Here is a 24873-nt window from a genome sequence, read left to right on the forward strand (position 1 = left end):
CAAGGTACGATGAAATCTGAAGACTATCAAGGCATTCTGGAGAGAAATGTGCTGCCTAGTGTCAGAAAGCTTGGTCTCAGTCGCAGGTCATGGGTCTTCCAACAGGACAACGATCCAAAACACACAGCCAAAAACACCCAAGAATGGCTGAGAGAAAAGCGTTGGACTATTCTAAAGTGGCCTTCTATGAGCCCAGATCTGAATCCCATTGAACATATGTGGAAGGAGCTGAAACATGCCATTTGGAGAAGACACCCATCAAACCTGAGACAACTGGAGCTGTTTGCTCATGAGGAGTGGGCCAAAATACCTGTTGACAGCTGCAGAACGCTCATTGACAAATACAGAAATCGTTTAATTGCAGTGATTGCCTCAAAAGGTTGTGCAACAAAATATTAAGTTATGGGTACCATCATTTTTGTCCAGCCCTATTTCATTAGTTTGTTTTTTTAAATAATTATGTTAATCAACAATTCAAAAGTGATGGCTGATTTTGATTATTTAATTTTCAATAAATTTTTATTTATTGTTACTTTTGTGAGTTTCAAGTGATTTCAATGAGAATTGTGGGTTTTTCCTTCTTTAACTGAGGGGTACCAACAATTTTGTCCACGTGTGTCTACAGTTAAATGCAGTGAGGAATGCTCAGATCTCTACATAGGGGAAACCAAACAGCCACTTAACAAGCGCATGGCTCAAAATAAGAGAGCCAGTTCCTCAGGACAGGATTCGGCAGTCTTCCTTCACCTTCACTCGTTTCAGGACACCAATGTTCAGATTTTGGACAGGAAGGACAGATGGTTTGAGAGAGGAGTGAAAGAAGCCATCCATGTCAAAGTAGAGAAGCCATCCTGGACAGGTTGCCAGTCTATCACAGTACAGACAAACAATTTCACTCACATTCACACCTACGGGCAAATTAGAGTTATCAATTAACCTCAGCATATTTTTTGACTGTGGGAGGAAGCCGGAGTACCCAGAGAAAACCCACACATGCACCGGGAGAACATGCAAACTCCATGCAGAAAGATCCCAGGCCCAGGCCAGGATTTGAACCAGGGATCTTCTTGCTGCAAGGCAAAAGTGCTAACCACTACTCCACTGTCCAGCCCCAACTCAAAAATTCTTTATAAAAAATATTAATTCAATAATACTTCAAGAAAATATGAATGAAAGTTCATAAACTGAATTTCACATCAAGTAGGCCATTCCATTTTGTTACCATAAACCCAGTTTATAGAAGAGTTTAGACAGAAGAGTTTATTTTTTAAAATAATTCTGTTGAATCACGGTTCAAAAGCAATGTCTGATTTTCACTGGTTAATTTTCATAGATTTAAAAAAAAAAATTTGTTCAGATTTAAATTATTTCTGTGACCATTGTGGGTTTTTCTTTCATTAAATGAGGGATATCAACAATTTTCTCCACATGTGTAAGAGGACAATTTATGGTGATGATTGTTTCTGTGTAGAAATCTTTACGTACAGTTGAATCAGTTATTTAATTTTCAAAAAGTTTTTAGTTCTTTTTCTCCAAATAGTTGAAGACAGTCCACTACAAATTAGCATTTTTTTTGCATTGTTATAAAATTTAATATATCAGAAACTGATGACGTAGTGCTGTATTTTACGTCTTTGTCTCTTTTTGTCAGCCAAAAATGCTTTGCCTTGGTTGGGGGGTACTTGAATGAAAAAGTAGCTTTCATCTACAAGGGGTACGTCACTGATAAAAGGCTGAGAATCACTGGTCTAGACTGTATTTCTGATTCTTTTAATGTTATCTTCATCACAAAAATACTTTTTTTTTTCAAATGAAGGATATTTCTAAGTGACCCCAAACTTTTGATCTGTAGTGTATATAATAATGTAAAGATGGGACACATATAAGTAATGGGACATGCTGTATATATATGTGTTTGACACTTGAAAAGAGCAAACTGGAAATAAATTCTGTGCTTCAATATGCAGCCTATGTGTTGTGCAATGTCAAACAGGGACTGTGGATACAGTACCTGCAGTTATCACTTATTTTGGAAACAGTGGGGGGCACCACTTTGAAACTGCTGGATGGCTAAGATACTTTACTTTTACTGAAATTCTATGAAGCTTTGTCAGTAGGTGACCTTGACATCTTACCAGAAAAGACTCTTGAATGCCTCTTGTTTCTTTATCAGATGACATGAGTGTTTGACCTGCACTGTTTACAGCCAACAAGAGAGTTCAGTGCTTTAGAGTGTACTGTGTGTACGACACCAGCTTCCCTCATTTACTGTGCATGCAAATGCATAGAGAAGCACACGTGCAGTATGTACAGGTCATGTGCCCACAATAAAGCAAATGGCATTGCTACTAAATCAAACAGAGCCTGTTTTCCAACTTTCTTTGAGGAGCTTTTATACACCTATTAAAATTACACCTGTTTATGAAAACAAAAGTCAAAACAATTTAATGACCAAAACTTGTGCATATTGAAATCTGAAGACTTGCCTAGCATATTTTTACCATCAACAGCAGCCACTATGGTGGTGTGGATTACTGGCAGCACAGACAACAGGGCCTCTTGGAAAGGAATGTTGTCCTGCACGTTTCTGGATACACCTGCTGTCATTCGGACAAGTACAGCCTACTGACTTACTTGTTTGCTCTGTACATTACGTGCCGTAATTGTAGACACACCTGTAAGCTTGCCAGGTGAGAAGAAGAGATGAGAACAGCGACAAGAGAAGCAGAATAACTGGCACTCAACTAAAGAAGCTTGTGGTCTTATCACCTTGCATCATGTCTTTGTTAAAGCCAGAGGAGCAGCTAGTCCTTGAGCTCAGCTGCCCGATCTGCCTCCAGCTCTACTCTGATCCAGTAGTGCTCCCCTGTGGCCACAACTACTGCCGAGCTTGCATCCGCATGACTGCTGACCCCACAGACAAGAGTGGGATACTTCCACGGTGCCCAGAGTGTCGTGAGGAGTATCAGGGTATGGATTCCCTCCAGAGAAACTTCAAACTCTCCAACATCATTGAAGGTTACCGAGCATCCGCACCACATCTGGACAGGCAGTCGGAGACAGATTTAGAGGAGACGGTTTTCTGCGACCACTGCATAGATGAGCAGTCCCTGGCCGAGAAGACGTGTCTGAAGTGTGAGGTGTCATTGTGCTCCAGGCACCTTCAGAAACACCAGGAGAAAGAGTCCTTCAGGGCTCACACTGTGGTGGAGCCACTGAACCAGCTGGGCATGAAGGGCTGTGCCATCCATCGCCGGCCACTTGAGTACTTTTGTTCCACTGACATGACCTTACTGTGCACCACATGCTTTGCAGAAGGCCAGCACCACAACCATGACGTTCTGACCTTCTGTGCGGCCGAAGAGGAGATGAGACGAGCGCTGGAGAGTCGCAGTAAGGTAGTTTCAACGGTGTCTTTGCCATTCACTTCAGTGTTATTCCACAGATATTTCCCCCTCAGTCATGTTATATTACTTTAACCAAAGGATCTGCAGTCATGTACAATATGGGGAAATGATATCAACATTTTATTTAACATGTGAAATTTCTGAATTATTTCCAAATATTTTCCAAGATGTTTCTTGGGAAAAAGTAACTTGTCATAAAGAAATTATAGACAGTTAAATTAAGTTGGTAGCTGTCCAGTTTGTTACACACAAACATATTTTTAGAATTTTCTAAAATTTCGCCCTTGTAAAATAATTCTCAAGCAGAACACATGCAGTTGAGCAAAGATGATGGGGCTGATGGAAAACAAATGAAACGTGACACATTTGAGGACTAAATACGACAGTAGCTGGAGGCTATCTGGCTTACTGTCGTTGTGTTTTGGAACTTGTGAATGACAAGAATGCAGAAATCAAAAAAAAATCCTGATTGATGGGAAGAGTGTTATGTCTTCAGACAGTTCTTCCTTCTAGATGACTGATTCTCTTTTCTTCTTACAGCACGGAAAAACACTTGAGAGAGTGTGTTGTGAAAACACGCTCTGTGGGTTTTCCAAATGTCTGCTAGAAAAGTACATCCAGTTATTCCAGATGTTTTGTGTTAAACACAGTAGGAAGAATCCCATTGTGTCACACACAAAGCTAATTAACATGTGATTGCAGGTGGTTTCCAGCCGACTGCAGATGACAGAGAGTCTATTACAGCAGACAACAGAGGAGCAGGGAGCTTCTGAAGCTATTGGGGACAAACTGGTCAACAAGGCTGTCACAGTCATGGACAGTATGGCTGCACTAGTGGACAGGTAACATACTGCACATGTGATGGTAGTAATGCTGTCTTGAACATGTGACATTGTAACACGAGGTGTTCTTAAGCCAGGTGTGTCAAATTCATTTCAGTTCAGGGACCACCTACAGCCCAATTTGATCTCAAGTGGGCCAGACCAGTAAAATGACATCATAACAACCTATAAATAACCACAACTCCAAAATTGTCCCTTTGTTTTAGTGCTAAAAAGTACATTCTGAAAATATTTAATTAACTATCTGCTTAAGATAAGATAAGAAAACTTTTTGTCATTATACATAGTGTACAATAACATTTCGGATGACTTCCTCCCTTCCATACATACAAGATAATAAAGTTAATAAAATAAAATAAAAATAAAAACAACTACATAGTGGAGGAAAATACATAAATAGGAATCTTTATAAAATAAACAGGTTTAGATTATTATTTTTTTTTAATTTACAGTTTGTAGTTTAAGTCTTCTCTGGAATTTTCACACTTCATCCAGTGGCCCAGATTGGACCGTCTGGTGGGCCAGTTTTGGGCCGCAGACCATATGTTTAACACCCCTGTCTTAAGCGGATAAGCTCATCAAGATGTCTTGTGAAAAAGCTGTTTTTCTGTACTCCATCACTACCCTAATGAAGCAGATTGGGCTCTAATGTACAGGGGATGGCAATGACAATACAAGCGGAATTCTTTCTTTTTTTTACACTGCTTACAACTGGGATCCACCTCCGTTCTTTAAAACACGAGCAGCTCTGTCACACATTTAAATGATGGTAGAACAGAGTTTCATTAGAGCTGTCATAAGTCATGTTACCAAGAGGAAAATTTACAGTATGTGTGCATGATGTTTACAACAGTCCCTCCTAAATTCTTGAAGAGCAGGATCAGTTAGTTGCAAATAAAAATACAGACCGTATCTCAGCCAACCGGATTTTGTGATGTGAATCCGGTTTATCAGCATTTTTAGCCTGCCGTGAACTTTTATTTTCCCTGTGGCATAGACTGTTCAAGGCTATCTAGAACACCTTTAGATATTATATTTCTACAATGTTAAAATTACAGTGTTAATATAGTATATTGTTCAGTTTAATTTAATTTTAAGAGGTTTTTGAAGCTATGTATAGGCACAGTGGTGCACTGAGCTAAAAACCACTGTCTGTCGGTTAACACAAACACAATGGCATTGCTGACATGCTGATGTTTAGAATGTAGATTGTTTCACACATTCACCATTTTTGTTTTATCACACTTGCATGCTAGCTATCTGTTTTGCAACTATTTGTAAAGAAAAAAAGACCTGATGTTGGTGTGAAATGAAGAAGGGTGGCCTTATCAAATTTATTACAATTTTTCATGAGGGGGTCCAATCCATCAAATACTTATACCTTGTAATACACATTGTTAAAGACACCCAATTACATTGCCATGTAATCAGTGTATAAATATGACAAAAATAAGTTCACTCTATCCAGCAATTTATTTGCAATGTTAGTAGGAGAAGTACATAAAAGCAGTGGAGCTTTTAACCCTCCTGCTGATGTGTTGTGTTCAGGCACAGGGATCGTCTGGGTATGCTGTTGGAGGAGGAGAGAGGGCAACGCAGAAAAAGCTGGCAGCTTGGAGTGAATGTACTGGAAGAGCAACAGCAGCAGCTGCTGGAGGCCCAGAGGAGTGCCGCAGAGGCCCTCAGTGAGACAGACACATGCCTCTTTATACACAGGTAATACAGATATATTTATGCATTTTACAACTAAATAAATAAGTATCTTAAATAATCTAAAACCTTTCCCTAAAAAAGACTGAAAGAAATAATACCTCTTTCTTCACTGAAAAACTGACAGTTTACATAATTGCTCATTGACATGAGGCCTATCCCATGGCATATAGATAGATGACACCAAAAATAAAATGCAGTCTAGACAATGTTAATGTGGTAAATGACTATTCTAGTTGGAAACGGCTGATTTTTAATGGAATGTCTACATAGGGGTACAGAGGAACATTTCCAGCAACCATCACTCCTTCTAATGCGACATTGTGTTAGCTGATTATGTTGAAAGGCTAATTGATGATTAGAAAACTCTTGTGCGATTATGTTAGCACATGAATGAAAATGTGTTTTCGTGGAAAATATGACATTTTCTGAGTGACCCTAAACTTTTGAATGGTAGTATACATACTATATGTGTTTATCAGTTCCCACACATCCTGGAAAATGCATGGCATGTACAAACATGTGTCTGTGTGTTTATGCAGATTACATGAGGAAAAATAAAGAAACTAATTTTGTTCTCCAGGTTCATGCTGATCGAACAAAGGCTGAGAAAAGTGGTCACAGGGACCGTGGCTGCCAAAATCCCCTCAAAGGCTCCACTCAACACCAAGCGTCTTCAGGCAGGCCTCAAAACCCAAGACTTCAAATCAGAAATGACTCGCCTCCTAGAGTCTCTTCACATGCTCCTAAACCCTCTAGAGCTCACATTCAACATCTGCACTGCCCACCCCAGCTTGTTGGTGTCCAATGACCTGCACACCGTCAAGTACAGCTCCACCAAGCAGCCATACATGGAGCACGCAGAGCGCTTTACGAGTGCACCTCAGATCCTGTGCAGCCAGGGTTTCTCAGGTGGTGTGCACATATGGGTGGTAGAAGTAGGGGCCAACAGCATGTGGTCCTTAGGTGTGTGCTACAAGAGCATCCTTCGCCGTGGTGACCACAGTCGTCTAGGTCACAACTCCGTGTCCTGGAGGTTGCAGTGGAAGAACAGCAAGCTGACAGTGTGTCAGTCCTCCAGTAATGTGGTCCTGAGGGAAACGACCGGTCATCCCATCAAGATTGAGATAGCGCTGGATTATGAAGGGGGGACGTTAACGTTCCACAGCATCAAGGAGTACAGGGAGCATCTCCACACCTTCAGAGCTGTGTTTAGGGAGCCGGTTTACCCAGCGTTCAGTATTCATTCAAACACAGCAGACTCCTGGATCACACTGCACAGTGAGATGTGAGCAACTCCTACTGTTTGTTATCTCCTATAGAACCTAAAACTTTGCTTTGTTTTTGAACTTTTGTATTTCCAGTGCATTCAAGTGCAATGCCATTCTAAAGAAGTAGCTTGGAAATGTAATGTTGTGTAGCTGTTCACTGCCACAGGTAACACAATCACAACAATTTTAGGAAATAATCATTCAGAATATTTTTGGCAGAATAGATCCAGAAGTGTAGATTTTCTTTATAGCATGTCTGCATTATGGAATTTGAGCATTTTAACCATGTGAGATTATTTGTTTACAAAAATTTTATTTGCCCTTTCAAGATTTGGGTGTTTTTGTGAAATATATCGATGAATACAGGTGTACCATTATTCAGTGGCTTTATGGGATGCTTTGTTTTTTTTCTTGAGACACCAATATATAGTATGTTTCCATTTTTGTCTGTTTATTGGATGGTACATGAATAACTGTGCTTGCCTTTTATTTCCCTCATATACAGTAAAAACAGTGATATGTGTTGATGGTGACACGTACACTGAACATGAGACATGCTTTGTGTTTGTGCTATAAACAAGCTTTGATGGTCATTGTTTCTGTTTCTGTTGACAAAATGTCTGTGTATACATGGCTGTCTGTGTACATGACAGTATGATGGTACTTAGGTTATATGATAGGCTCTTGACAGTTCATTCATTCATTCAAAGGTGCCTCACTGTGTAACTGAGGTTGCCAGGTTTTGGCTGAAAATCTGTAAATAAAGAGTGATTCAACCAGTGTGCTTTCCTTAAAGGTACCTTCAAAACACATGCACCTAAATTGTTCCTAAATAATTTCAATAACTGGCTTCACTTTAATGATCTGCTAACAAGAAACCATGCTGTGTTTCACATATACTTGTGAGAGGGGGATGATCCTGGAAGAATCTGGCAACCCGTATCCCATCTGTCACATATTCTGTCATTGGGCAGGACACAAACATTATTTCATGTTAGCAGCATTGTCCTGACTTTTGAAAAGCTGTCAGCAGAAGGCATGGGCTCTGGAGAGAGTACGACCAGGAAAGTGTCTTTCGGTGTGGATGATGAGGACAGAGTCAGGATTCTCCGTGGAGTCAAGGTAATGCTAGTTTAGCTAGCGTTTGATAAGCCATGCTAACGTTACTTTAATGCGAAGACCGGCGCTAACTAGCCGTTAGCGTGTGGCTACACAGCAAATGAAGTTATCAGTTCAGTCTGAGCTGATAACTTGGACTGAACTGATAAGGATGTAACGGAATGCAGGGGCTGGGGAGGTTGAAGAACGAGATGAAACATGCCCCCCTTTCGTTACGTCAAAACTTCACCCACAATAAGGTGCAAATAGAAGTACGCTCTGCTTGTCAGCACAGTAATAACATGTGGCTAATGACAGACCAATTTTATAAATTCTGTGGGTGTTCTGATAAATTCGGCGTTCATATTATCCATTTAGCAGTTGTCAATTTATTACAAATATCACAATTTTTACAGCTCATGTGATGCTGTCTGGCGTCTGCTAACAGCGTCAGTGATAATGCGTGTAGCTAGCAGATAAGAGACAAACCGAGCGTTAAACTTTGCTGCTCCTCAACTTGAACATGTCAGCTGAATGGTGGATGTGTCACTATTTCAAAGAGAAATTTGAATTTTGTCTTAGCGACCTAAATGTTATTGTAGCAGAGGATGATTTTCTTTTCATTCCAAAGGTGGCTTAAAATAGGCAGAATTCGACTGAGGTTTGGTGTGCTGCTCGCTGCATTTTTGACACTGCTGCGTTCCCGTGCTTTTCTGCCTGTCGGAATTTTGTGTGATAATCAACCAGTGAAATTGAAACGCAACTGTATATACATATATATTTATACAGAACCAACGTTTTTCCCAACACTAGAAGCGTAATAGATATGTTTAACACTGTGAAAGAGTGTGCTCTGAACAGCATGAAAATAACTGCTTTGGACGAATGACTAAACACACACTGTTGGTCAGGCATTAGATAGCTTTCACATCATGGACACAACATAATTTATTGTATTTACAGGGGAAGGCGTTTTTGTTTTCAGATACAGTGTTTGTTGTAAATACTTTCTGTAGCAAAAGTCCTCACAGTTTCCCAGTTTCTGTTTCTGGATGGAGGTTTGGTTTAAATACCACTGTACAACAATTGATTTTTGTTTTTATTTTTGCCCAAATCTAAAGTGGTTGAGGTTGTTGACGTACTGTAGTGACTGTAGTGCTTACGCTCTGTGTGGTTATGGGTGGAGTGTGCTCTTCAGATCAAACTCAGCAGTAATGGGTGTGGTCAGAGGAGTTCAGTTAAATTTATGTTTGCATTGAGACTTCTAAATTTCCTACAGGAATTGAAGGCACCTTCAGGCCGAATTATAGTGCTGCAGCTAAGAGGTAATCAAATTTGACAGTCTCTTGAATAGAAAGATTGAACCATACAAGTGAAAAGTTTACAGTTCTGATACTTCCATGCAAGGACTGTCTGCAGCGTCTGCAAAAACACAAACCAAATACAAAGAGTCTTACAGATAGCCTAATCCCTTTCCCAGCCCTGGTTGCACATTCAAAAGTTGTGAGTCATAGAAACAGTGACTAAGTAAATGCTGCTGCCTTTTGTGGTTTTTTAGTGTCTCTATATTTAACCATTTTCCTGGATACACATTTACATGCACAAGTATGCAAATAATTCATTCATCAAGTGTTTTTGTTTCTTTGGAGGCTCGAGTATTTTCCCTCAAAGCAAAGTTGCATCAAAGGTTTTTTTTTTAAACAAAGAAATATATATATTTTTTATCTAATAATACAAACTAGCAAAAATCACCACATCATGTGATTTGCTTCATAGCTGACCTAAGAAAGTTGGGGTAAATTCTGGGTTCTAAATTCTTTTTTGTTTCTGTGTCTGTAAATTACATGCTGTATCTGCTCCTTTTTAAAATTTTACTCTTTGTCCCTCTGCTCAGCTGTCAGAAGATGTGCTTCAGAGGATGAGAGGAGTGGCCAACATTCCTCCAGAGCGCTCATCAACAACCTCAAGCCCTCAGAAAGACACAGGTACCATGCACCTTCCACTTCCCTGAAAACTAGTTTTCCTTAGGAGAAAAGTTTCAGGCAAAAGCTGCTAGCAGCTTGTTAAAGTGCTATTTGCATATCATCAGAGGCATGTATGAATACTGTCCTTATGTACACAATGTGTGTCCTGAAAAGGAAATCTAAAATTTTGTCTTAGTCGTCAAGCTTGTCTCAGTATGAAGACAAACATTTTACTAGAAGACACGTGCAACAAGAAACACATTCAGAGAGCGCAGCACTCAGCCGTTGTATCTTTTCTAACGGCTGAAATCTTGAAAAAAATTTGTGGCAGAAATCACGGCACTATAGAATGTGGCTATTTAATATAGATATACCCACAAACAAAATGACCTTCTGCTGTGCACAGGTGTGTGTTATGCATGTGTACGTTATGCACGGATACCGAATTGCAGGAATTGATGGGACTCGGAAACACCCCCACAATTTAATCAATTGTTCCTTGTATAATTTCTGACGGATAAGCCCTGGTAAATCTGCAACGGCCGATTTTCAATAGGATTGCAATCATGTGATCATCAGCAGGCAGCTGACGTAGCGTTCACTTGTAGTCATCGTTTCAGTGACGCCATGCCACTATCTTGCAATGATACCGAAATCTTTAACAAATCCGTGGATCCAGACTATAAGCCACATCACTGCCAAAATGTCATCACATGGTTCTTGTGTCATTTCTGACTTTCCCTGAAAAGTTCGTCCAAATCCTTTAGTCTGTTTTTGAGTAATGTTGCAAACAGACAGACAAACGTACGCCGATCGTCGCATGATTTCGCCATGGACTGCAACGGAGTTCTAAACCGGAGGCCTGAAGGTTGAAGGATGAGGATGATTTTACCACCTCTCAATAACTGCATGCTTTCCAAGTTAAACGCTGGAGTATTATGAACAATCGAAGACAACCAAAAATAATACGCCCGTTGTCAGTGACACACAAGTTAGAGGAGCTGCGATCTTTGAAACAAAATTGAGTACACCTGATACAATTTTGAATCACTTGGCATTTAAACGGCTTTGCACAGAACAGGAGCATACTTAATTCAGTTTTATAGTGCACCTACAGCCATTAAACACATGACCCCTCACTTAATAATATCCATCATAAAGTGCATTGTAAGAGTAAATCTCTAAGTCACCAAACGGCAGCATTTCATAATGGCTTGTCTCCTTAAAGAACTGTAACTTTATATATTCATTTCTTCTTTGTTCAGGTACATCTCGTCCTGTCAATTCAGGCTCTCGACCACAGCACCGATCCCAACCAGGTAACCAGTCCAGCAAACCAGCCTCCTACGCAAAAGAAGAACAGAAGAGGTAGGTTGTGTAAGAAAATTAAATAAATACAAATATGGTCTAAAAATCCGTGTTAATCCTTGGCTCGGTCAAACTTCTTATCAATGGCCAAAACTCACAAGTCAGGCCAGCAAGGCTTTGAGCATTTCAGAAATGTTTTTGAAGTCAACCTTTATTATCTAGATGTGGTGGTTCTTTCTCCGAAACTGTCGGATCATTTTGAGCTTGGGGCATCATGCATGATTTCACATTGAGCAAAGCTACTTACAGAAAGTAAAAGTAAATTGCAAAATAACCTGCGAAGCCAAGAGAAGTGGATCAGAATACTAGATATGTATTTTGGATATTACAATCTAAATATCACCAAGCTATTTATTGCATTCGTTTGGTTGTACGATTGCATGAGTTCATTTTTGCAGTGATGTGAGGCTTTGTGCAACCTAAGTGCAGGCTTAAGGAAAAGTAATAAAAGAACTGTTTTTTAATGGATTTTCTAAAGAGATGCAGGTTTAATGATTAATAGTGGTTAATAGTGTGTACACATGTGGACAAAATTGTTGGTACCCCTCAGTTAAAGAAGGAAAAACCCACAATTCTCACTGAAATCACTTGAAACTCACAAAAGTAACAATAAAAATTTATTGAAAATTAAATAATCAAAATCAGCCATCACTTTTGAATTGTTGATTAACATAATTATTTAAAAAAACAAACTAATGAAATAGGGCTGGACAAAAATGATGGTACCCATAATTTAATATTTTGTTGCACAACCTTTTGAGGCAATCACTGCAATTAAACGATTTCTGTATTTGTCAATGAGTGTTCTGCAGCTGTCAACAGGTATTTTGGCCCACTCCTCATGAGCAAACAGCTCCAGTTGTCTCAGGTTTGATGGGTGTCTTCTCCAAATGGCATGTTTCAGCTCCTTCCACATATGTTCAATGGGATTCAGATCTGGGCTCATAGAAGGCCACTTTCGAATAGTCCAACGCTTTTCTCTCAGCCATTCTTGGGTGTTTTTGGCTGTGTGTTTTGGATCGTTGTCCTGTTGGAAGACCCATGACCTGCGACTGAGACCAAGCTTTCTGACACTAGGCAGCACATTTCTCTCCAGAATGCCTTGATAGTCTTCAGATTTCATCGTACCTTGCACGACTCTAAATATTTTCCTGCTTTAGTGCAAAAAAAAAGTATAATTCTGAAAATGTTCACATTTAATGAGCTATCTTTTACCTGAAAATTTTAAAGAAAAATAAGTGAAATTTCAAGAATATTATGCCTCGGTTTATTATTTGTGGATTAAAACTTACAGATCACCATGTATCTGCAGAGGCACAAAACATTAAGTGACAGGTATCTGGAACCGAACGATGTGGTATTTTACTTTACGATCAAAACAGCTTTTCATGTCTAGAAGTTATTTTAAATTTGCATTCATTTTCACATCTGTGTAGTAATCCTGAGCACCTGAAATGATACTCTGTTCAAGAAAAGGTTAAGTTATCCCCCTGCATTGTAAATATAGAGAATTTATACATAAAAAATGCAAAAAAGTTGTGGCAGTGCATCAAGAATAGGATTCCACCAAACCAAACTCTTTTGTACTGAAGCTGCTGACTGACATTATATTCTACAATTTTCAATGTCTTTTAATATTTTCACAGTAGGGATTAATTTTCACTTCTGTAATTTTTACACTTTGCGAAGTCATCCTGTGGGCCTGATTAGACCCTTTGGCGGGCCGGTTTTGGCCGTATGTTTGATGACCCTGGTCTAGAGTGTTTCAGCTTGTGCGTAGTTGTCAGATTTTTTTTTGGCTTGATTGGCTCTTCATTTTAAGAAATAGTACTGGTTACTAATTTAAATTTGAGCATCTAGGGTTAGAATGAAGCAAAAGTAAAAAGCCTTGTATACATTTACAGGATGGATAATATTTGGAGATGACTTTCATTATTTGTAAATGTGGGACATGGGTGAAAATGGACTGGAAATTGTCAAACAAAAGTTATTAAAAATGCTGGTGTTCCTCATGATAAATTACGCTGATGTCTTTCATGCTCTCTTATGTGCATATTGGGGATATTGTATGGAGTTGACAGGTCTGAAATTTGGTATACATTGCCCCCTTGTGGACAGGCACAGTTAAAGCATTTGACTGTAGTTGGAAGACTTTTAGATGGACAGCAACACGCGGTGATTGTAACAGTACTTTAAATGTGTTCAAGGTATGAACGGCAGCAGACAATACTGAAGGAAGAGTTGGCCAAGCTGGCGCAAAGAGAGAAGGAGGCAGCAAGGGAGGAGATGACGAAAGCCATGAGCCGGGAAAGACAACACATACGCCAGGAAGCTGACAAGGCCAAACAACTGGTACGCGCACACACTCATGGATGCATCAAACATCTTTTTTACTTCAGTTGTAAACTCTCTTGGATCTTTTATGCTTCCTGTCTTGTGTCAAATCATGAAAAACTGGTCACTTGGTGTCCCAGTTTTTATAACTTTGCTTCTGTAAAAACAGACATTCTAATAGAACTCTCCAAGCAAAATTTGCTGCTCCGTTTATCAGCTTTACGTTGCACATTCACGTTCATATGTGGAAGTGAAATGAGAATTGGAATAGCAGTTAAGATGGTCAATACCAAAAACACTAACGATCCACATTGCATTGAAAGGGATTTTTTTTAAACTTTTCATAGGACACAGTTTCCTTATGAAGTCTGTCTGTACCTGAAACTGTTACAGTCTAAAGCATCCTGTCAGGATATATTTATCTTCAAAGTAGCAGAAAATTCAAATAATTAGAATTTATTTACAATTTAGTCAGTGCTTTACAGTCACTTCACATGTACATAATGAGCACTGCTACTTTAATCTGGAAATTGTTCTTTTTATTTGTTCTTTGTCTCTTTTTAGAAACTGAGCTGATTAAGGCTCTAAAAGCATATACTACTGTTCAAATGTTTGGGGTCACTTAGGAAAAGTCCTCATTTTTTTGAAAGAAAAGCTTTTTTTTTTCAATGAAGATGACATTAAATGATTCAGAAGTACAGTGGGGACATTGTTAATGTGGTAAATGACTATTCTAGCTGGAAATGGCTGATTTTTAATGGAATATCTCCATAGGGGTACAGAGGAACATTTCCAGCAACCATCACTCCTGTGTTCTAATGCTACATTGTGTTAGCTAATGGTGTTGAAAGGCTAATTGAAGATTAGAAAACCCTTGTGAATTGTGTTAACACATGATTAAAAGTGTGAGTTTTCATAGAAAACATGAAATTGTCTGGATGACCCCAAACCTTTGAATGGTAGTGTATGTGTATCAGGTTTGAGCACACAAGCCATGCCACAGGCGACGTGTCAAATAATGTGTGTCTTCTCAGTCCTCTTGCATCATAGCACATCACAATCAAAAGAATCACATCTGCGTCACATAAGTTGATCCCTACAGATGTGCGCCTACCTGTGTGTTGTAGTCAAACGCGTGACATGGTTTTTGGCGCTGCTTTTATCAAAACGTTTTACACTAAGTGCGATAAATGTGCCCTGTGGAGGATCCACTTTGAGTATTGATAACAAACTCGTGCTAACTGCAGTGTCTTCTTCAAAAGATGTTAGCAAAGCCGACTATTTTTGTTGTTTCTGTCCTCATTATGACGTTTGAGCTTCACTGTGTAGAATGATGGAGGGTGGGGGCGCACAGGTGAACAGGGAAGGAGGCACAATCATGGTTTCACAAATCAGAGATTTTAATAATGACATATCTAAGGTGCTCCACTGCAGATATTTAAATTTCTAAGTACTTTGTGACAAATATCCATCCATCCTCTATATACTGCTTTATCCTCACTAGGGTCATGGGGGGTGCTGGAGCCTATCTCAGCTGACTCGGGCGAAGGCAGGGGACACCCTGGACAGGTCGCCAGTCTGTCTCAGGGCTACATACATAGATAAACAATCACAGTCACATTCACACCTACAGGCAATTTAGAATCATCAATTAACCTCAGCATATTTTTGGACTGTGGGAGGAAACCAGAGTGCCCGGAGAAAACCCACGCATGCACAGGGAGAAGATGCAAACTCCATGCAGAACGATCCCAGGCCCAGGTTGGGATTTGAACCGGGGATCTTCTTGCTGCAAGGTGAAAGTGCTAACCACTACTCTACTGTGCAGGACTACCTTGTGACAAATAATGAAGACATAGTTATGGAGGTGGTTTTACCATTTACCTTGGATATTTACAAGCATCTAGGCATACCGATCAGCAAAAGTAGACACCACTTAACATACAAGGCATTTGAGTTAAGAAAGGTAGCTTTAACAATACAAAACAGTTTGAATAAAAAAGAAACACCTGTGCTCTGCTGTAGTTGTTGTAGAGGTCATCACGTTTTCAATTCTTCATTGATTCTGAGGAAAGACTTTCCTACTTTCCCTTTCACTGGATTTGTACACTCGGTTGCTTGTTCAGAATGCCCCTTCTACAAGCTGACAGCCTTGTGAGTCATCTGTTGTGATGTAGGTACAGTGGGCACTTGCTGTGGAAAGTGAGCAACTCTCTCTCCCTTTTTGCGTGTGGTGAGAAGTAGCATTAGCAGCATGTAGCCACGGCCATGGTGAAGTGCATCCTGACAGGGGTGATCATGTTGCTGTTATCAGCTATAAAGGGAGCAGATAAGCCTAAGTTACAGTTTGTTATCCAAATGTTGCATAACATGTTCGCTGCCCCAGAAATCGAGACCCAGTTCATGCAAGTTACTCCGTCTCTCTGCTTCTTGTCAACACTGCTTGTCTGGACAGTCAATGTTAGAGTAAAGACATTTAAGTTAAAATCAGAGGTTTCCTTGCCACGTTAAAGCTACCAACATTCTGTCCTGCTATGCATATTTTGATTTAGAGTTAATAGCTAAGTGTGATCATGAGAGAGATAGACAAAGTGAGGGACAGCTGTACAGTTAAATAAGTTTTGACACATTTTACAAAACAGGAAGTCAGTATGTGAAGTGCAATCCTGATATTGTGGCAGGTTGCCACAAATTCATCAATGTGTGGGAAATCCTGCAGTCCGAGGTATGTACCTGTATTACTGATTTGTGACATCACAAATAGTTCGTAAGCCAATCCTGATCCATTACTCAACTTACACGAGTGCAATGTAGAACTTTAAGCTTGCATTGCACATGCAGTCAGAATGGCGGGACACAAAGTATTGTTCAGAACTGGCTATTTTCAAACATCCACTACCATTCAAAGGTTTGAGGTCACTTAGAAATGTCCTTAGTTTAGAAAGAAAAGCAGTTGTTTTCAATGAAGATAACATTAAATGAATCAATCTAGACTTTGTTAATGTGGTAAAGGACTATTCAAGCTGGAAATGGCTGATTTTTAATAGAATATCTCCATAGGAGTATAGAGGACCGTTTCCAGCAACCATCACTCCTGTGTTCTAATGCTACATTGTGTTAGCTAATGGTGTTGAAAGGCTAATTGATGATTAGAAACCCTTGTGCAATTAGCCTGAGTTTTCATGGAAAACATGAAATTTTCTGGGTGACCCCAAACTTTTGAACGGTGGTGTAAGGTCTGCGTGTTTCTTCCCTGTCTTCACTTTGCATTGCTGTACATATTGGCATGTTATCACCACCTATGGATCAGTGAAATATTATGAAACCGTCTGCAGGAAAATATAATGTGTCATTAGCTTGTGTGCCATCGTGTCTATAAACCTTTTCTTTATGTTGTACACATGTGCAAGACAAATTAAAACAGGAACGTAACCGTAGAAAATATCTCCAACCGAACTAAATGTCAAAAATCCGCATTAAACTTTGGAGTGAATTTATGTGTGAAATTTCTGCTCATAATGAAGCTGCATGCCTGTCTTACCTTTTAAGATTTAGATCAAATTTAGAAGATGCTACACAGCTCTCGCTACCTAAAAATTCGATCTTTATTTGGCATCACCTAATGCAACCTGAAATGAGATGTGCATTGCTAACAATATGCTGTACCTATTCATTTCTTTTCTGAAAGTTTTTTTTTGTTTTTTTTTTTGTGAATGCTGGTCTTCAGTCATCGCTCCCCTGTCGATTAATGGTCAAACTTTTGGAAACAGTTCAGCAATATAGTTATCTTGTGACGGTAATTGATGACAAGCCTACTTCGAGCATCAGGTTGATGCTGTGTGGAAGAAAGCCAACCAGCGCTTGTATTTCCTTCGAAAGCTCAGGAATATAAAGATCGAAACTAAGTTTTTGTATATGTTTTACTCATGTTTTCTCGAGTCTGTCCTGACATTTGCTTTTATCTGCTGGTTTGGCTGAGTTAACCTTAAAAACCGAAACAGACTCCAAGGCATAGTCAAAATGTGCAGCAAAATTGTTGGCACTCCACGGACAGATATTTCTGTCCTATATAAAACTAGATCTTTAAAAAAAGCAAAATTCATCCTGTTTGACCCTAGCCACCCTCTTGCTTCTGGATTCAGGGTGCTTCCATCTAGATGTAGGTTTCAAATGCCTAGATGTAGGACAGACAGATTAAGAAGGTCAATGGGACCCATGATTTTTTTTTTTTTAATAACGAACGGTTTTTAACACCTTTATGCACTTTGCTCTGTGGTCTTTTTAACTTTCCTTGGGTTTTATCTTTATCTCTGTATCTTATTGCATTTTAGTTGATTACAGTTATTGTTGTTTCTGTATTGTATTTTACTGTTGCGTATCGCATTTTATTGTGCTGGATTGTTTGTTGTTTTTGCTGCTGGCTGAACCAAAAATTGCCCCACGGGGACAATAAAGATTTCTTGACTTGACTTGACTCAAGTGGGGGCTGCACAGTGGCTCGGTGATTAGCACTGTGACTTTGCAGCTAGAGAATTCCTGTTCATGTCTCAGCCTGGGATCTTTCTGCATGGAGTTTGCTTGTTCTCTCTGTTCATGCATAGGTTTTCTTGGGGTACTCCGGCTTCCTCCCACAGTCCAAAAACATGCTGAGGTTAACTGGTGATGCTAAATTGTCCATAGATGTGAATATGAGTGTGACTGTTTGTCTGTATATGTAACCCTGTGATAGACTGGTGACCTGCCCTGAGTGTCCTCTACCTTCACTCTAAGTCAGCTGGGATAGACTCTGCCCCCCTCGCGACCCTAATGAGGATTAAGCGGTATGCAGATGGTGATGTTTAGAATGTCTGAGACCACTAGAATGACTGAGACACTTGTGATGCACAGAATGTCACTTCTTCAAATCTCCAATGCCACATCTAAACTCTAATTTAAATAATCACCCCTTTTGTTTCTGTTTATTACAGCAAGCATGCAATCAGCTGATTACTTTAACCTGGACTGTAGAGATCACAAAAGCCTTGAATGCTGTCGTTGCCCCTCAGATCTGTCCTGTAGCTCACATGGTGAAAAACAGTTGTTTGTTCCTTGCAACAACCAGCTACTGACCTGCAGGGGGAGCTGTCGTAGTCTCTGTGCAGTGATGCAGTTTGAGTTTTGGTCAGCAGTTCTGACAGGAGAAGACTTTAGGTTTTACATGAGTTCAGTGATAAAGCTGTGTAAAAGCGATTCATTTGAGTGCTCCTCAGTGGGAGGGGATGCATTTATACGGGGTGAATCCATGATTCAGTGTGGTAAGCTTGTCTCTGCTTAAATCACATGTTGCAACATTTTGCACAAACACAAATTGGTTCTTGGGATTGCGTTTGTAATTTCCGTGGTGATACTTCCTCTGCCTCCTCCTACTTATATCCCCCTCTTTCACCTATTACATCCCTGTTCTTTCTTCTATCTCCACCTCTTTGCTGTGTTCCCTCTCCCTCGTTTTCATGCTTTTCCTCCTTTCTTCTCCTCTACCCCCACTGTCTATCTCCCTCTGTCTTTCTCTCCTTTCTATCCCAACCCATCACTCTCTCCGTCCTGCCCTGGAGATAGTATTATCAGCGTAGTGCAAGCGGTAAATTGCACCCTGAGAGTTTCCTGGAGCTGGAGATAGGAGTCGTGTGGGGTTGGAGGTACAGACGTGGGAAGGGGAGAGCTTGTTGTACACCCCAGCCAGTGCCTGTTTCACGTGACTCTTCCTCCTGTTCCCCTCGTCTTCCACTTGCCTCCCCCCATGTTGAGACGTGCTGTAGCGCCTGTCTTATCTACACTCCAACATACTCCCACCGCTAATAGAAAGCTGCTGGAGGGGCGTCGTGAGCAGAATGACCGGTTGAGCAGGACCGGACCTCCTGATGCTGAGGGCTCCTTGTAATTACTGTTTTCTGTGCTATGAATACATATATGCACGTACACATGAAGTGTGAGTAGATTGGTTCACATTTTTTTTTTCTCGAGAATCAGATGGCATGATCACTCATAATCTACAGCTCTTTGTCCTCTGTAGCCCCTGCAAAATCACTGTGTAACCAATCAAGTTAAAGAGCAGTTTGTTATAAGTATGAGAATGTGATGAGTTATAGCTCAGTTATAGTAACACAGCTAAGTTTATGTTGAGTTCGTGCAATGCATTTTTAGCTTCAAAATCTGAGAATAAAGGTCTGTTTTTTTAAACTGTGTCGGACAGATCAGGTTAATAGTGGCATCTTTTGGGCTGAAATGTGAAAAGGAAATAGATTTTAGCCGGCCCTTTTTATATCCTTTATATCCTGATAGACAGTCTGTGTTGCCTCTTAGTGTTGCTTACTTTAGTAGTTGCTAACACAGTACCTTGCAGATAAAGACAAGTGAAAAGTGTTGTTTTGAGAGTTGTCTTGGGATTGTGTTACCTTTATCTTTACGTCCACAAAGCTAGGAAACGTAACTTTAGAGCAATTTAACAACCAATTAGAAATAGTCGTTTACATTTTCAAGCATTTGTTATGAATTTTTCTACACATGCTGCCATATTGGTATCCATATGATTGCATTGATTTGGTTAAAAGTAGTGCAGTGCTTTCAAAATGTGAGATCATCAAATGACGTTGTACTTTTGGATTTGATGGCATTGCCTAGAATCATGGAATACATCTACATTCAGCCCAAGTTCAGACTGACGTCCACAAAAGCATCACAAAAAGACCATAAAAACAGCCTCCATTTGTCTAATCTGTTTCAGCTCTATAACGCACTTTCTCAAGGCCCCAGCAATATGCCTGCCAAGTTTAGAGTTGCTCAGATATATAGTTGTCAAGATATGCAATGAACAGATACAGAGATTCCTGCATTTGTTAGATTAAATTAGACAGAGAATACAAAAAGGAACTGTTGGTTTTGTGTTTTGTTTAGCTGTGATTCACTGCCTGTAACTAGGGCTTGTATACATTTAGAACAGACGCACGGGAACTTCAGCATTAACTTTGAGTACCTGATGGATGTAAACCTGATATTGACTCCCTGGTTAGCTCTGTTTTGATCTCCAACTTGTAGGAAATGTATCTTGGGTTTTAAGCTCCACTTTGGAACTGTTTTCACCAGAGACTTGCAGATTTTGTAAACAAGGTTGGTAAGAGCTCGATGACCAAAACTTCATAGTCGAGGAGCATACAATCAAAACAATCAGCGGAGAGAAACTAATGTGCCATGTATAGCTGATGGGAACTGCAGGGCTGAGTAATAATTCTCTATAGATCCATCACAAACAAGGACTCAGTTCACATTAAACACAGTAACATGACATGCTGTTTATATAAACATGATCTTCAGTGCAGCTTTAAAAGGATATCTTGGGCAAAAATTAGATGAAGCACATGGAACCAGTCCTGTCATAGACTACACACACGACCATTCAGAAGTTTTGGGTCACCCAGAGAATTTCATGCTTTTCATGAAAACTCATACTTTCATTCTTGTGCTCACATAATTGCACAAAGGTTTTCTAATCATCAGTTAGGTTTTCAGCATGATTAACTAACACAATGTGGCATTAGAGCACAGGAGTGATGGTTGCTGGAAATGTTCCTCTGTACCTCTATGTAGATATTCCATTAAAAATCGGTCGTTTGCATCTAGAATAGTTATTTACCGCATTAACAATGTCTAGACTGTATTTCTGATTCATTTAATGTTATCTTCATTGAAGAAAAGCTGTTTTTCTTTCAAAAATAAGGGCATTTCTAAGTGACCCCAAACTTTTGAATGGTAGTGTACATCTTCCTTAGTCTTTTAAAAGGCAGTAAATATCATAAAGTATTGATTGTCATGCAAGATGCCAAGATAAAACGGCTGCTTTGTAGTCCAACCATGCACTTGAATTTTAAAGTTGCATTACCAAGAATAGAAATGTATTTTGTTAGTAGAGCTCCCAAATTAGAGTACCTGCCAAGGTGGCAGGTGGTATTTTGACAAAATTCCATAGTCAGAACCTACCTACATTTGGCAGGTGGCCCATACGAATTTCAGTGAAAAGTTTGAAGAGATGACAGTGATGCAGTACTGCCTGGAGAAAAAAAAAGGGATGAGGAAGGCTGAACATATGAGAAGATGAGAAATGGGAGCTGACAGCTGATTAAGCATTTACTAAGTAATTGGGAGCAAGAAGGATGTGAGAATGAAAAAGAAGTGACTGAACATTTTGTGAAGGGTTGGCATAAAGAACGAAGAGCAGCCGGCAATGAATGGGAGCGAAAGAGAAGATGACATGCATTTCCTGTAGAATTGAACTGAAGAGAAGCGAATGAATCGGCAAGTAAAAAAGAAGTCTTCACAAGTGATTTAACATTTCCTGGAGGATCGTGAGAAGGTGGAAGAGAGGAGCAACAACGGGACGATGAAGGGGAAGGAGTGACTACTTGGAATGTTTTTTTTGTTGCTTTTGGAGAATGAATTGCAGAAAGAAGAGGATAGTGCAGTGTGATTTTTAAAGTGAATAATATGGATCAACATTTTGCTTTTTCACAAGAACGTAGACAAAGAGGACAGGAAAGATGAGGAGGAGAGGAGGGGTTGACAGAACATACAAAATCTGAAGGATGAGGAGAATAACAAGGAGTAAACGGAACGAACTGACATATAGAGGAAGAATGAAAATGGCACAGGGGAAGAGCGATATGTGTCTAACCATTACCTTGATATTCAAGCAAGAAAATGAAAAGGAGCGTAAAAAATGACTGATGTTTGACAAATGAATAAACAGATTTTATGGAACTGGCAGTGAATGAAGAGATGGAAGAGAAGAAAGATAAATACGTGACTTGGTTGTACATAATCACTTTAAGGCAAACGGGAACAATGACTAAAAGATGGTACCAAATGTGACTAATGACCCACAAAATTATCACAGGACAAAAGGAATGACAGGACATGGGCTAAAGTTATCTAAACAAGACCCGATTTACCCAATGGCCACCTGATTCAGACGTTATCAGACCATTAAATGATTATCATGACACATCATTTCCAAACATTTGGGCCACTGGTGATATTCTACAGCTTTTCCAAGATCAGAAGGTGCATTATCATCCATTGTGATCATTGATAAGCAGAAAGTCGCCCTCATCATGTCGGCAATCTCTTTGATCATGTGAATGCGTGCACGCAAAAATACAAAATACGGCTTTATTACACAGAGCTGTGTGATACAGCCGACAAAAATATCACAATACAATGTTTTGTTGCCATCATTATGGATAATTATTGATATCTTAAAATATTTTAATGAAGACCAGATGGGAAAAGATTTGTTTTAAATTGAACAACTTTTTTTTTTCTTTTTTTTTTAGCCTATTTATCAAGACACACAGGTAATGGTGTTGCACCGTGCTAAGGCTAAAGTTTCAAGTGGCTGGTGTGGGACAAGCACCACTGGATGGGGACCCCACACAGGCCCCTGCCTGGACCCAGTATCAAATCTAGAGCTGTGAGTGGGTTGCTTAGTGTTTTTAGGTTTTTCGACTGCAAATCCGTCTCACTGGGACGACCAATAGTCCCCGACAGCCACAGTCACCACTGCAGGAGGTCTGTGGATGGAGGTGACCAGAGGCTCAGGGGGCCGCAGACTAGCATATCTTGAGAGTGAAGGGGCTCCATTATTAAGGGATATGGTGGGCTGTGTGTGAGCCAGAGAAGCTTATTTGAGGTTTGTTCACTCAACAAAGCTTTGCATTTTTGTTATGTGCTTTGGCATGTAATGCATTTAAATTAAACTGTGGAACATTCTTTATTTATATGTATATGTAGTATCATCATTATTATTATTATTTTGAAGAATATTTACAACAAAAACACATGGATCAAGACAAGTAACAGAAAAATCACACCTTTAAAAAAAAAAAAAAACCCAAAACAATGCATGACAGTAACACCAACACCAAGTGCTGCAGTACGTTACACATAGTAATTATATAGACCTATAAAACCACCTATTATCTATCCATCTGACAGAGTTCCAACAGCAAAAATATACAGTACCCCCGAAAAGGAAATAGTTAAAGGGAAGTAGTTAGAAGTTAAAGCTCAACAAAGGCAATTTTAGGAAAGTATGCAACGGTTCCCAGACTCTCTTGAAGTGTTCAGATTAATGATTCAGATCATAAGTCAGTTTTTCCAGATGGAGGATAGCTAAAATCTGTGACAGCCACATATCAACTGTAGGGACTTGATAGCATACCACTGCAATAATATACTTTTTTTTTTTTTTAGCAAGAAATAAAAAAACTGTTAACAAGATCTCATGTCTGTATCAGAAAGATTGCTCGGTGTCTGTTTTAGCAAATAAAATGAAGTAGACAATATAAAAGGTTTACCAGTGACTTTCTGGATAACAGAGTGTACATCTTTCCAAAATGATTTGATATGGTCACATGACCAAAACAAATGGAAAACTGTCCCCTTATAGGCTCATCATTTATAACAAAGGTTAGAGCCGTTGGGCAACATTCTCTGGAGGAGAACAGGTGTGAAGTAAATCTGATTAATTATGTTTTAATTTTCTTCATGTATTGAAATTGAAGTAAATTTTGGGAATACCCCATCACAAATTTTGGACTACTCTTCAGAACTAAATGTTACCCCCAGGTAAAATTATGGAACAGTCTATCAAACAATCGGTCTATGGCAGGTACATTTCACTGTGGGTTTTATCACTCAGGCCTATTGTAAAACATGGCAATCGTAGCCAAAGCTACTACTACTACTACCTACTCAAGTAGTTTTGATTCCTAAACTTTACCAACAAGCAACAGAAAATGAAAAAGAGCAAGTGAAAATAAAAGTTACAATTTAATTTAAGTAAAAAAAT

General features: G+C 39.5%; 2 protein-coding genes across 5 annotated transcripts in view; both read left to right on the forward strand.

Annotated features, from left to right (window-relative positions):
• The first annotated feature begins 2777 nt into the window (after positions 1-2777).
• LOC110961634 (E3 ubiquitin/ISG15 ligase TRIM25-like) lies at positions 2778-7442 on the forward strand. The gene is made up of 4 exons (XM_022209326.2): positions 2778-3398; positions 4110-4249; positions 5798-5965; positions 6543-7442. Exons 1-4 carry the CDS (start codon positions 2778-2780, stop codon positions 7249-7251), a joined length of 1638 nt encoding a protein of 545 aa, XP_022065018.1. The 3' UTR covers positions 7252-7442.
• A 692-nt stretch (positions 7443-8134) lies between these two features.
• The window catches only part of chchd6a (coiled-coil-helix-coiled-coil-helix domain containing 6a), a 111968-nt gene continuing 95229 nt past the window's right edge, over positions 8135-24873 (forward strand). For 2 of the 4 annotated variants that reach the window (XM_051949663.1, XM_051949662.1), the window contains exons 1-4: positions 8135-8352; positions 10223-10313; positions 11558-11660; positions 13868-14012. In XM_051949663.1, coding sequence (XP_051805623.1) covers positions 8269-8352; positions 10223-10313; positions 11558-11660; positions 13868-14012 — 423 coding nt within the window. In that variant the 5' untranslated portion in view covers positions 8135-8268. The remainder of the gene's footprint in view (positions 8353-10222; positions 10314-11557; positions 11661-13867; positions 14013-24873) is intronic. The other 2 variants (XM_022209328.2, XM_022209327.2) reach the window with 2 other exon arrangements.

The sequence above is a fragment of the Acanthochromis polyacanthus genome, chromosome 6 (genome assembly GCF_021347895.1).
Source record: "Acanthochromis polyacanthus isolate Apoly-LR-REF ecotype Palm Island chromosome 6, KAUST_Apoly_ChrSc, whole genome shotgun sequence".
Taxonomy (NCBI): Eukaryota; Metazoa; Chordata; class Actinopteri; family Pomacentridae; genus Acanthochromis; species Acanthochromis polyacanthus.

Excerpts from the sequence above, each read along its gene's own strand:
- LOC110961634 (XM_022209326.2), top strand. The coding sequence starts at position 2,778 with ATGTCTTTGTTAAAGCCAGAGGAGCAGCTAGTCCTTGAGCTCAGCTGC. Across the intron at positions 4,250-5,797 it reads ATGGCTGCACTAGTGGACAG|GCACAGGGATCGTCTGGGTA; the intron begins GTAACATACTGC and ends TGTTGTGTTCAG. Across the intron at positions 5,966-6,542 it reads ACATGCCTCTTTATACACAG|GTTCATGCTGATCGAACAAA; the intron begins GTAATACAGATA and ends TTTGTTCTCCAG.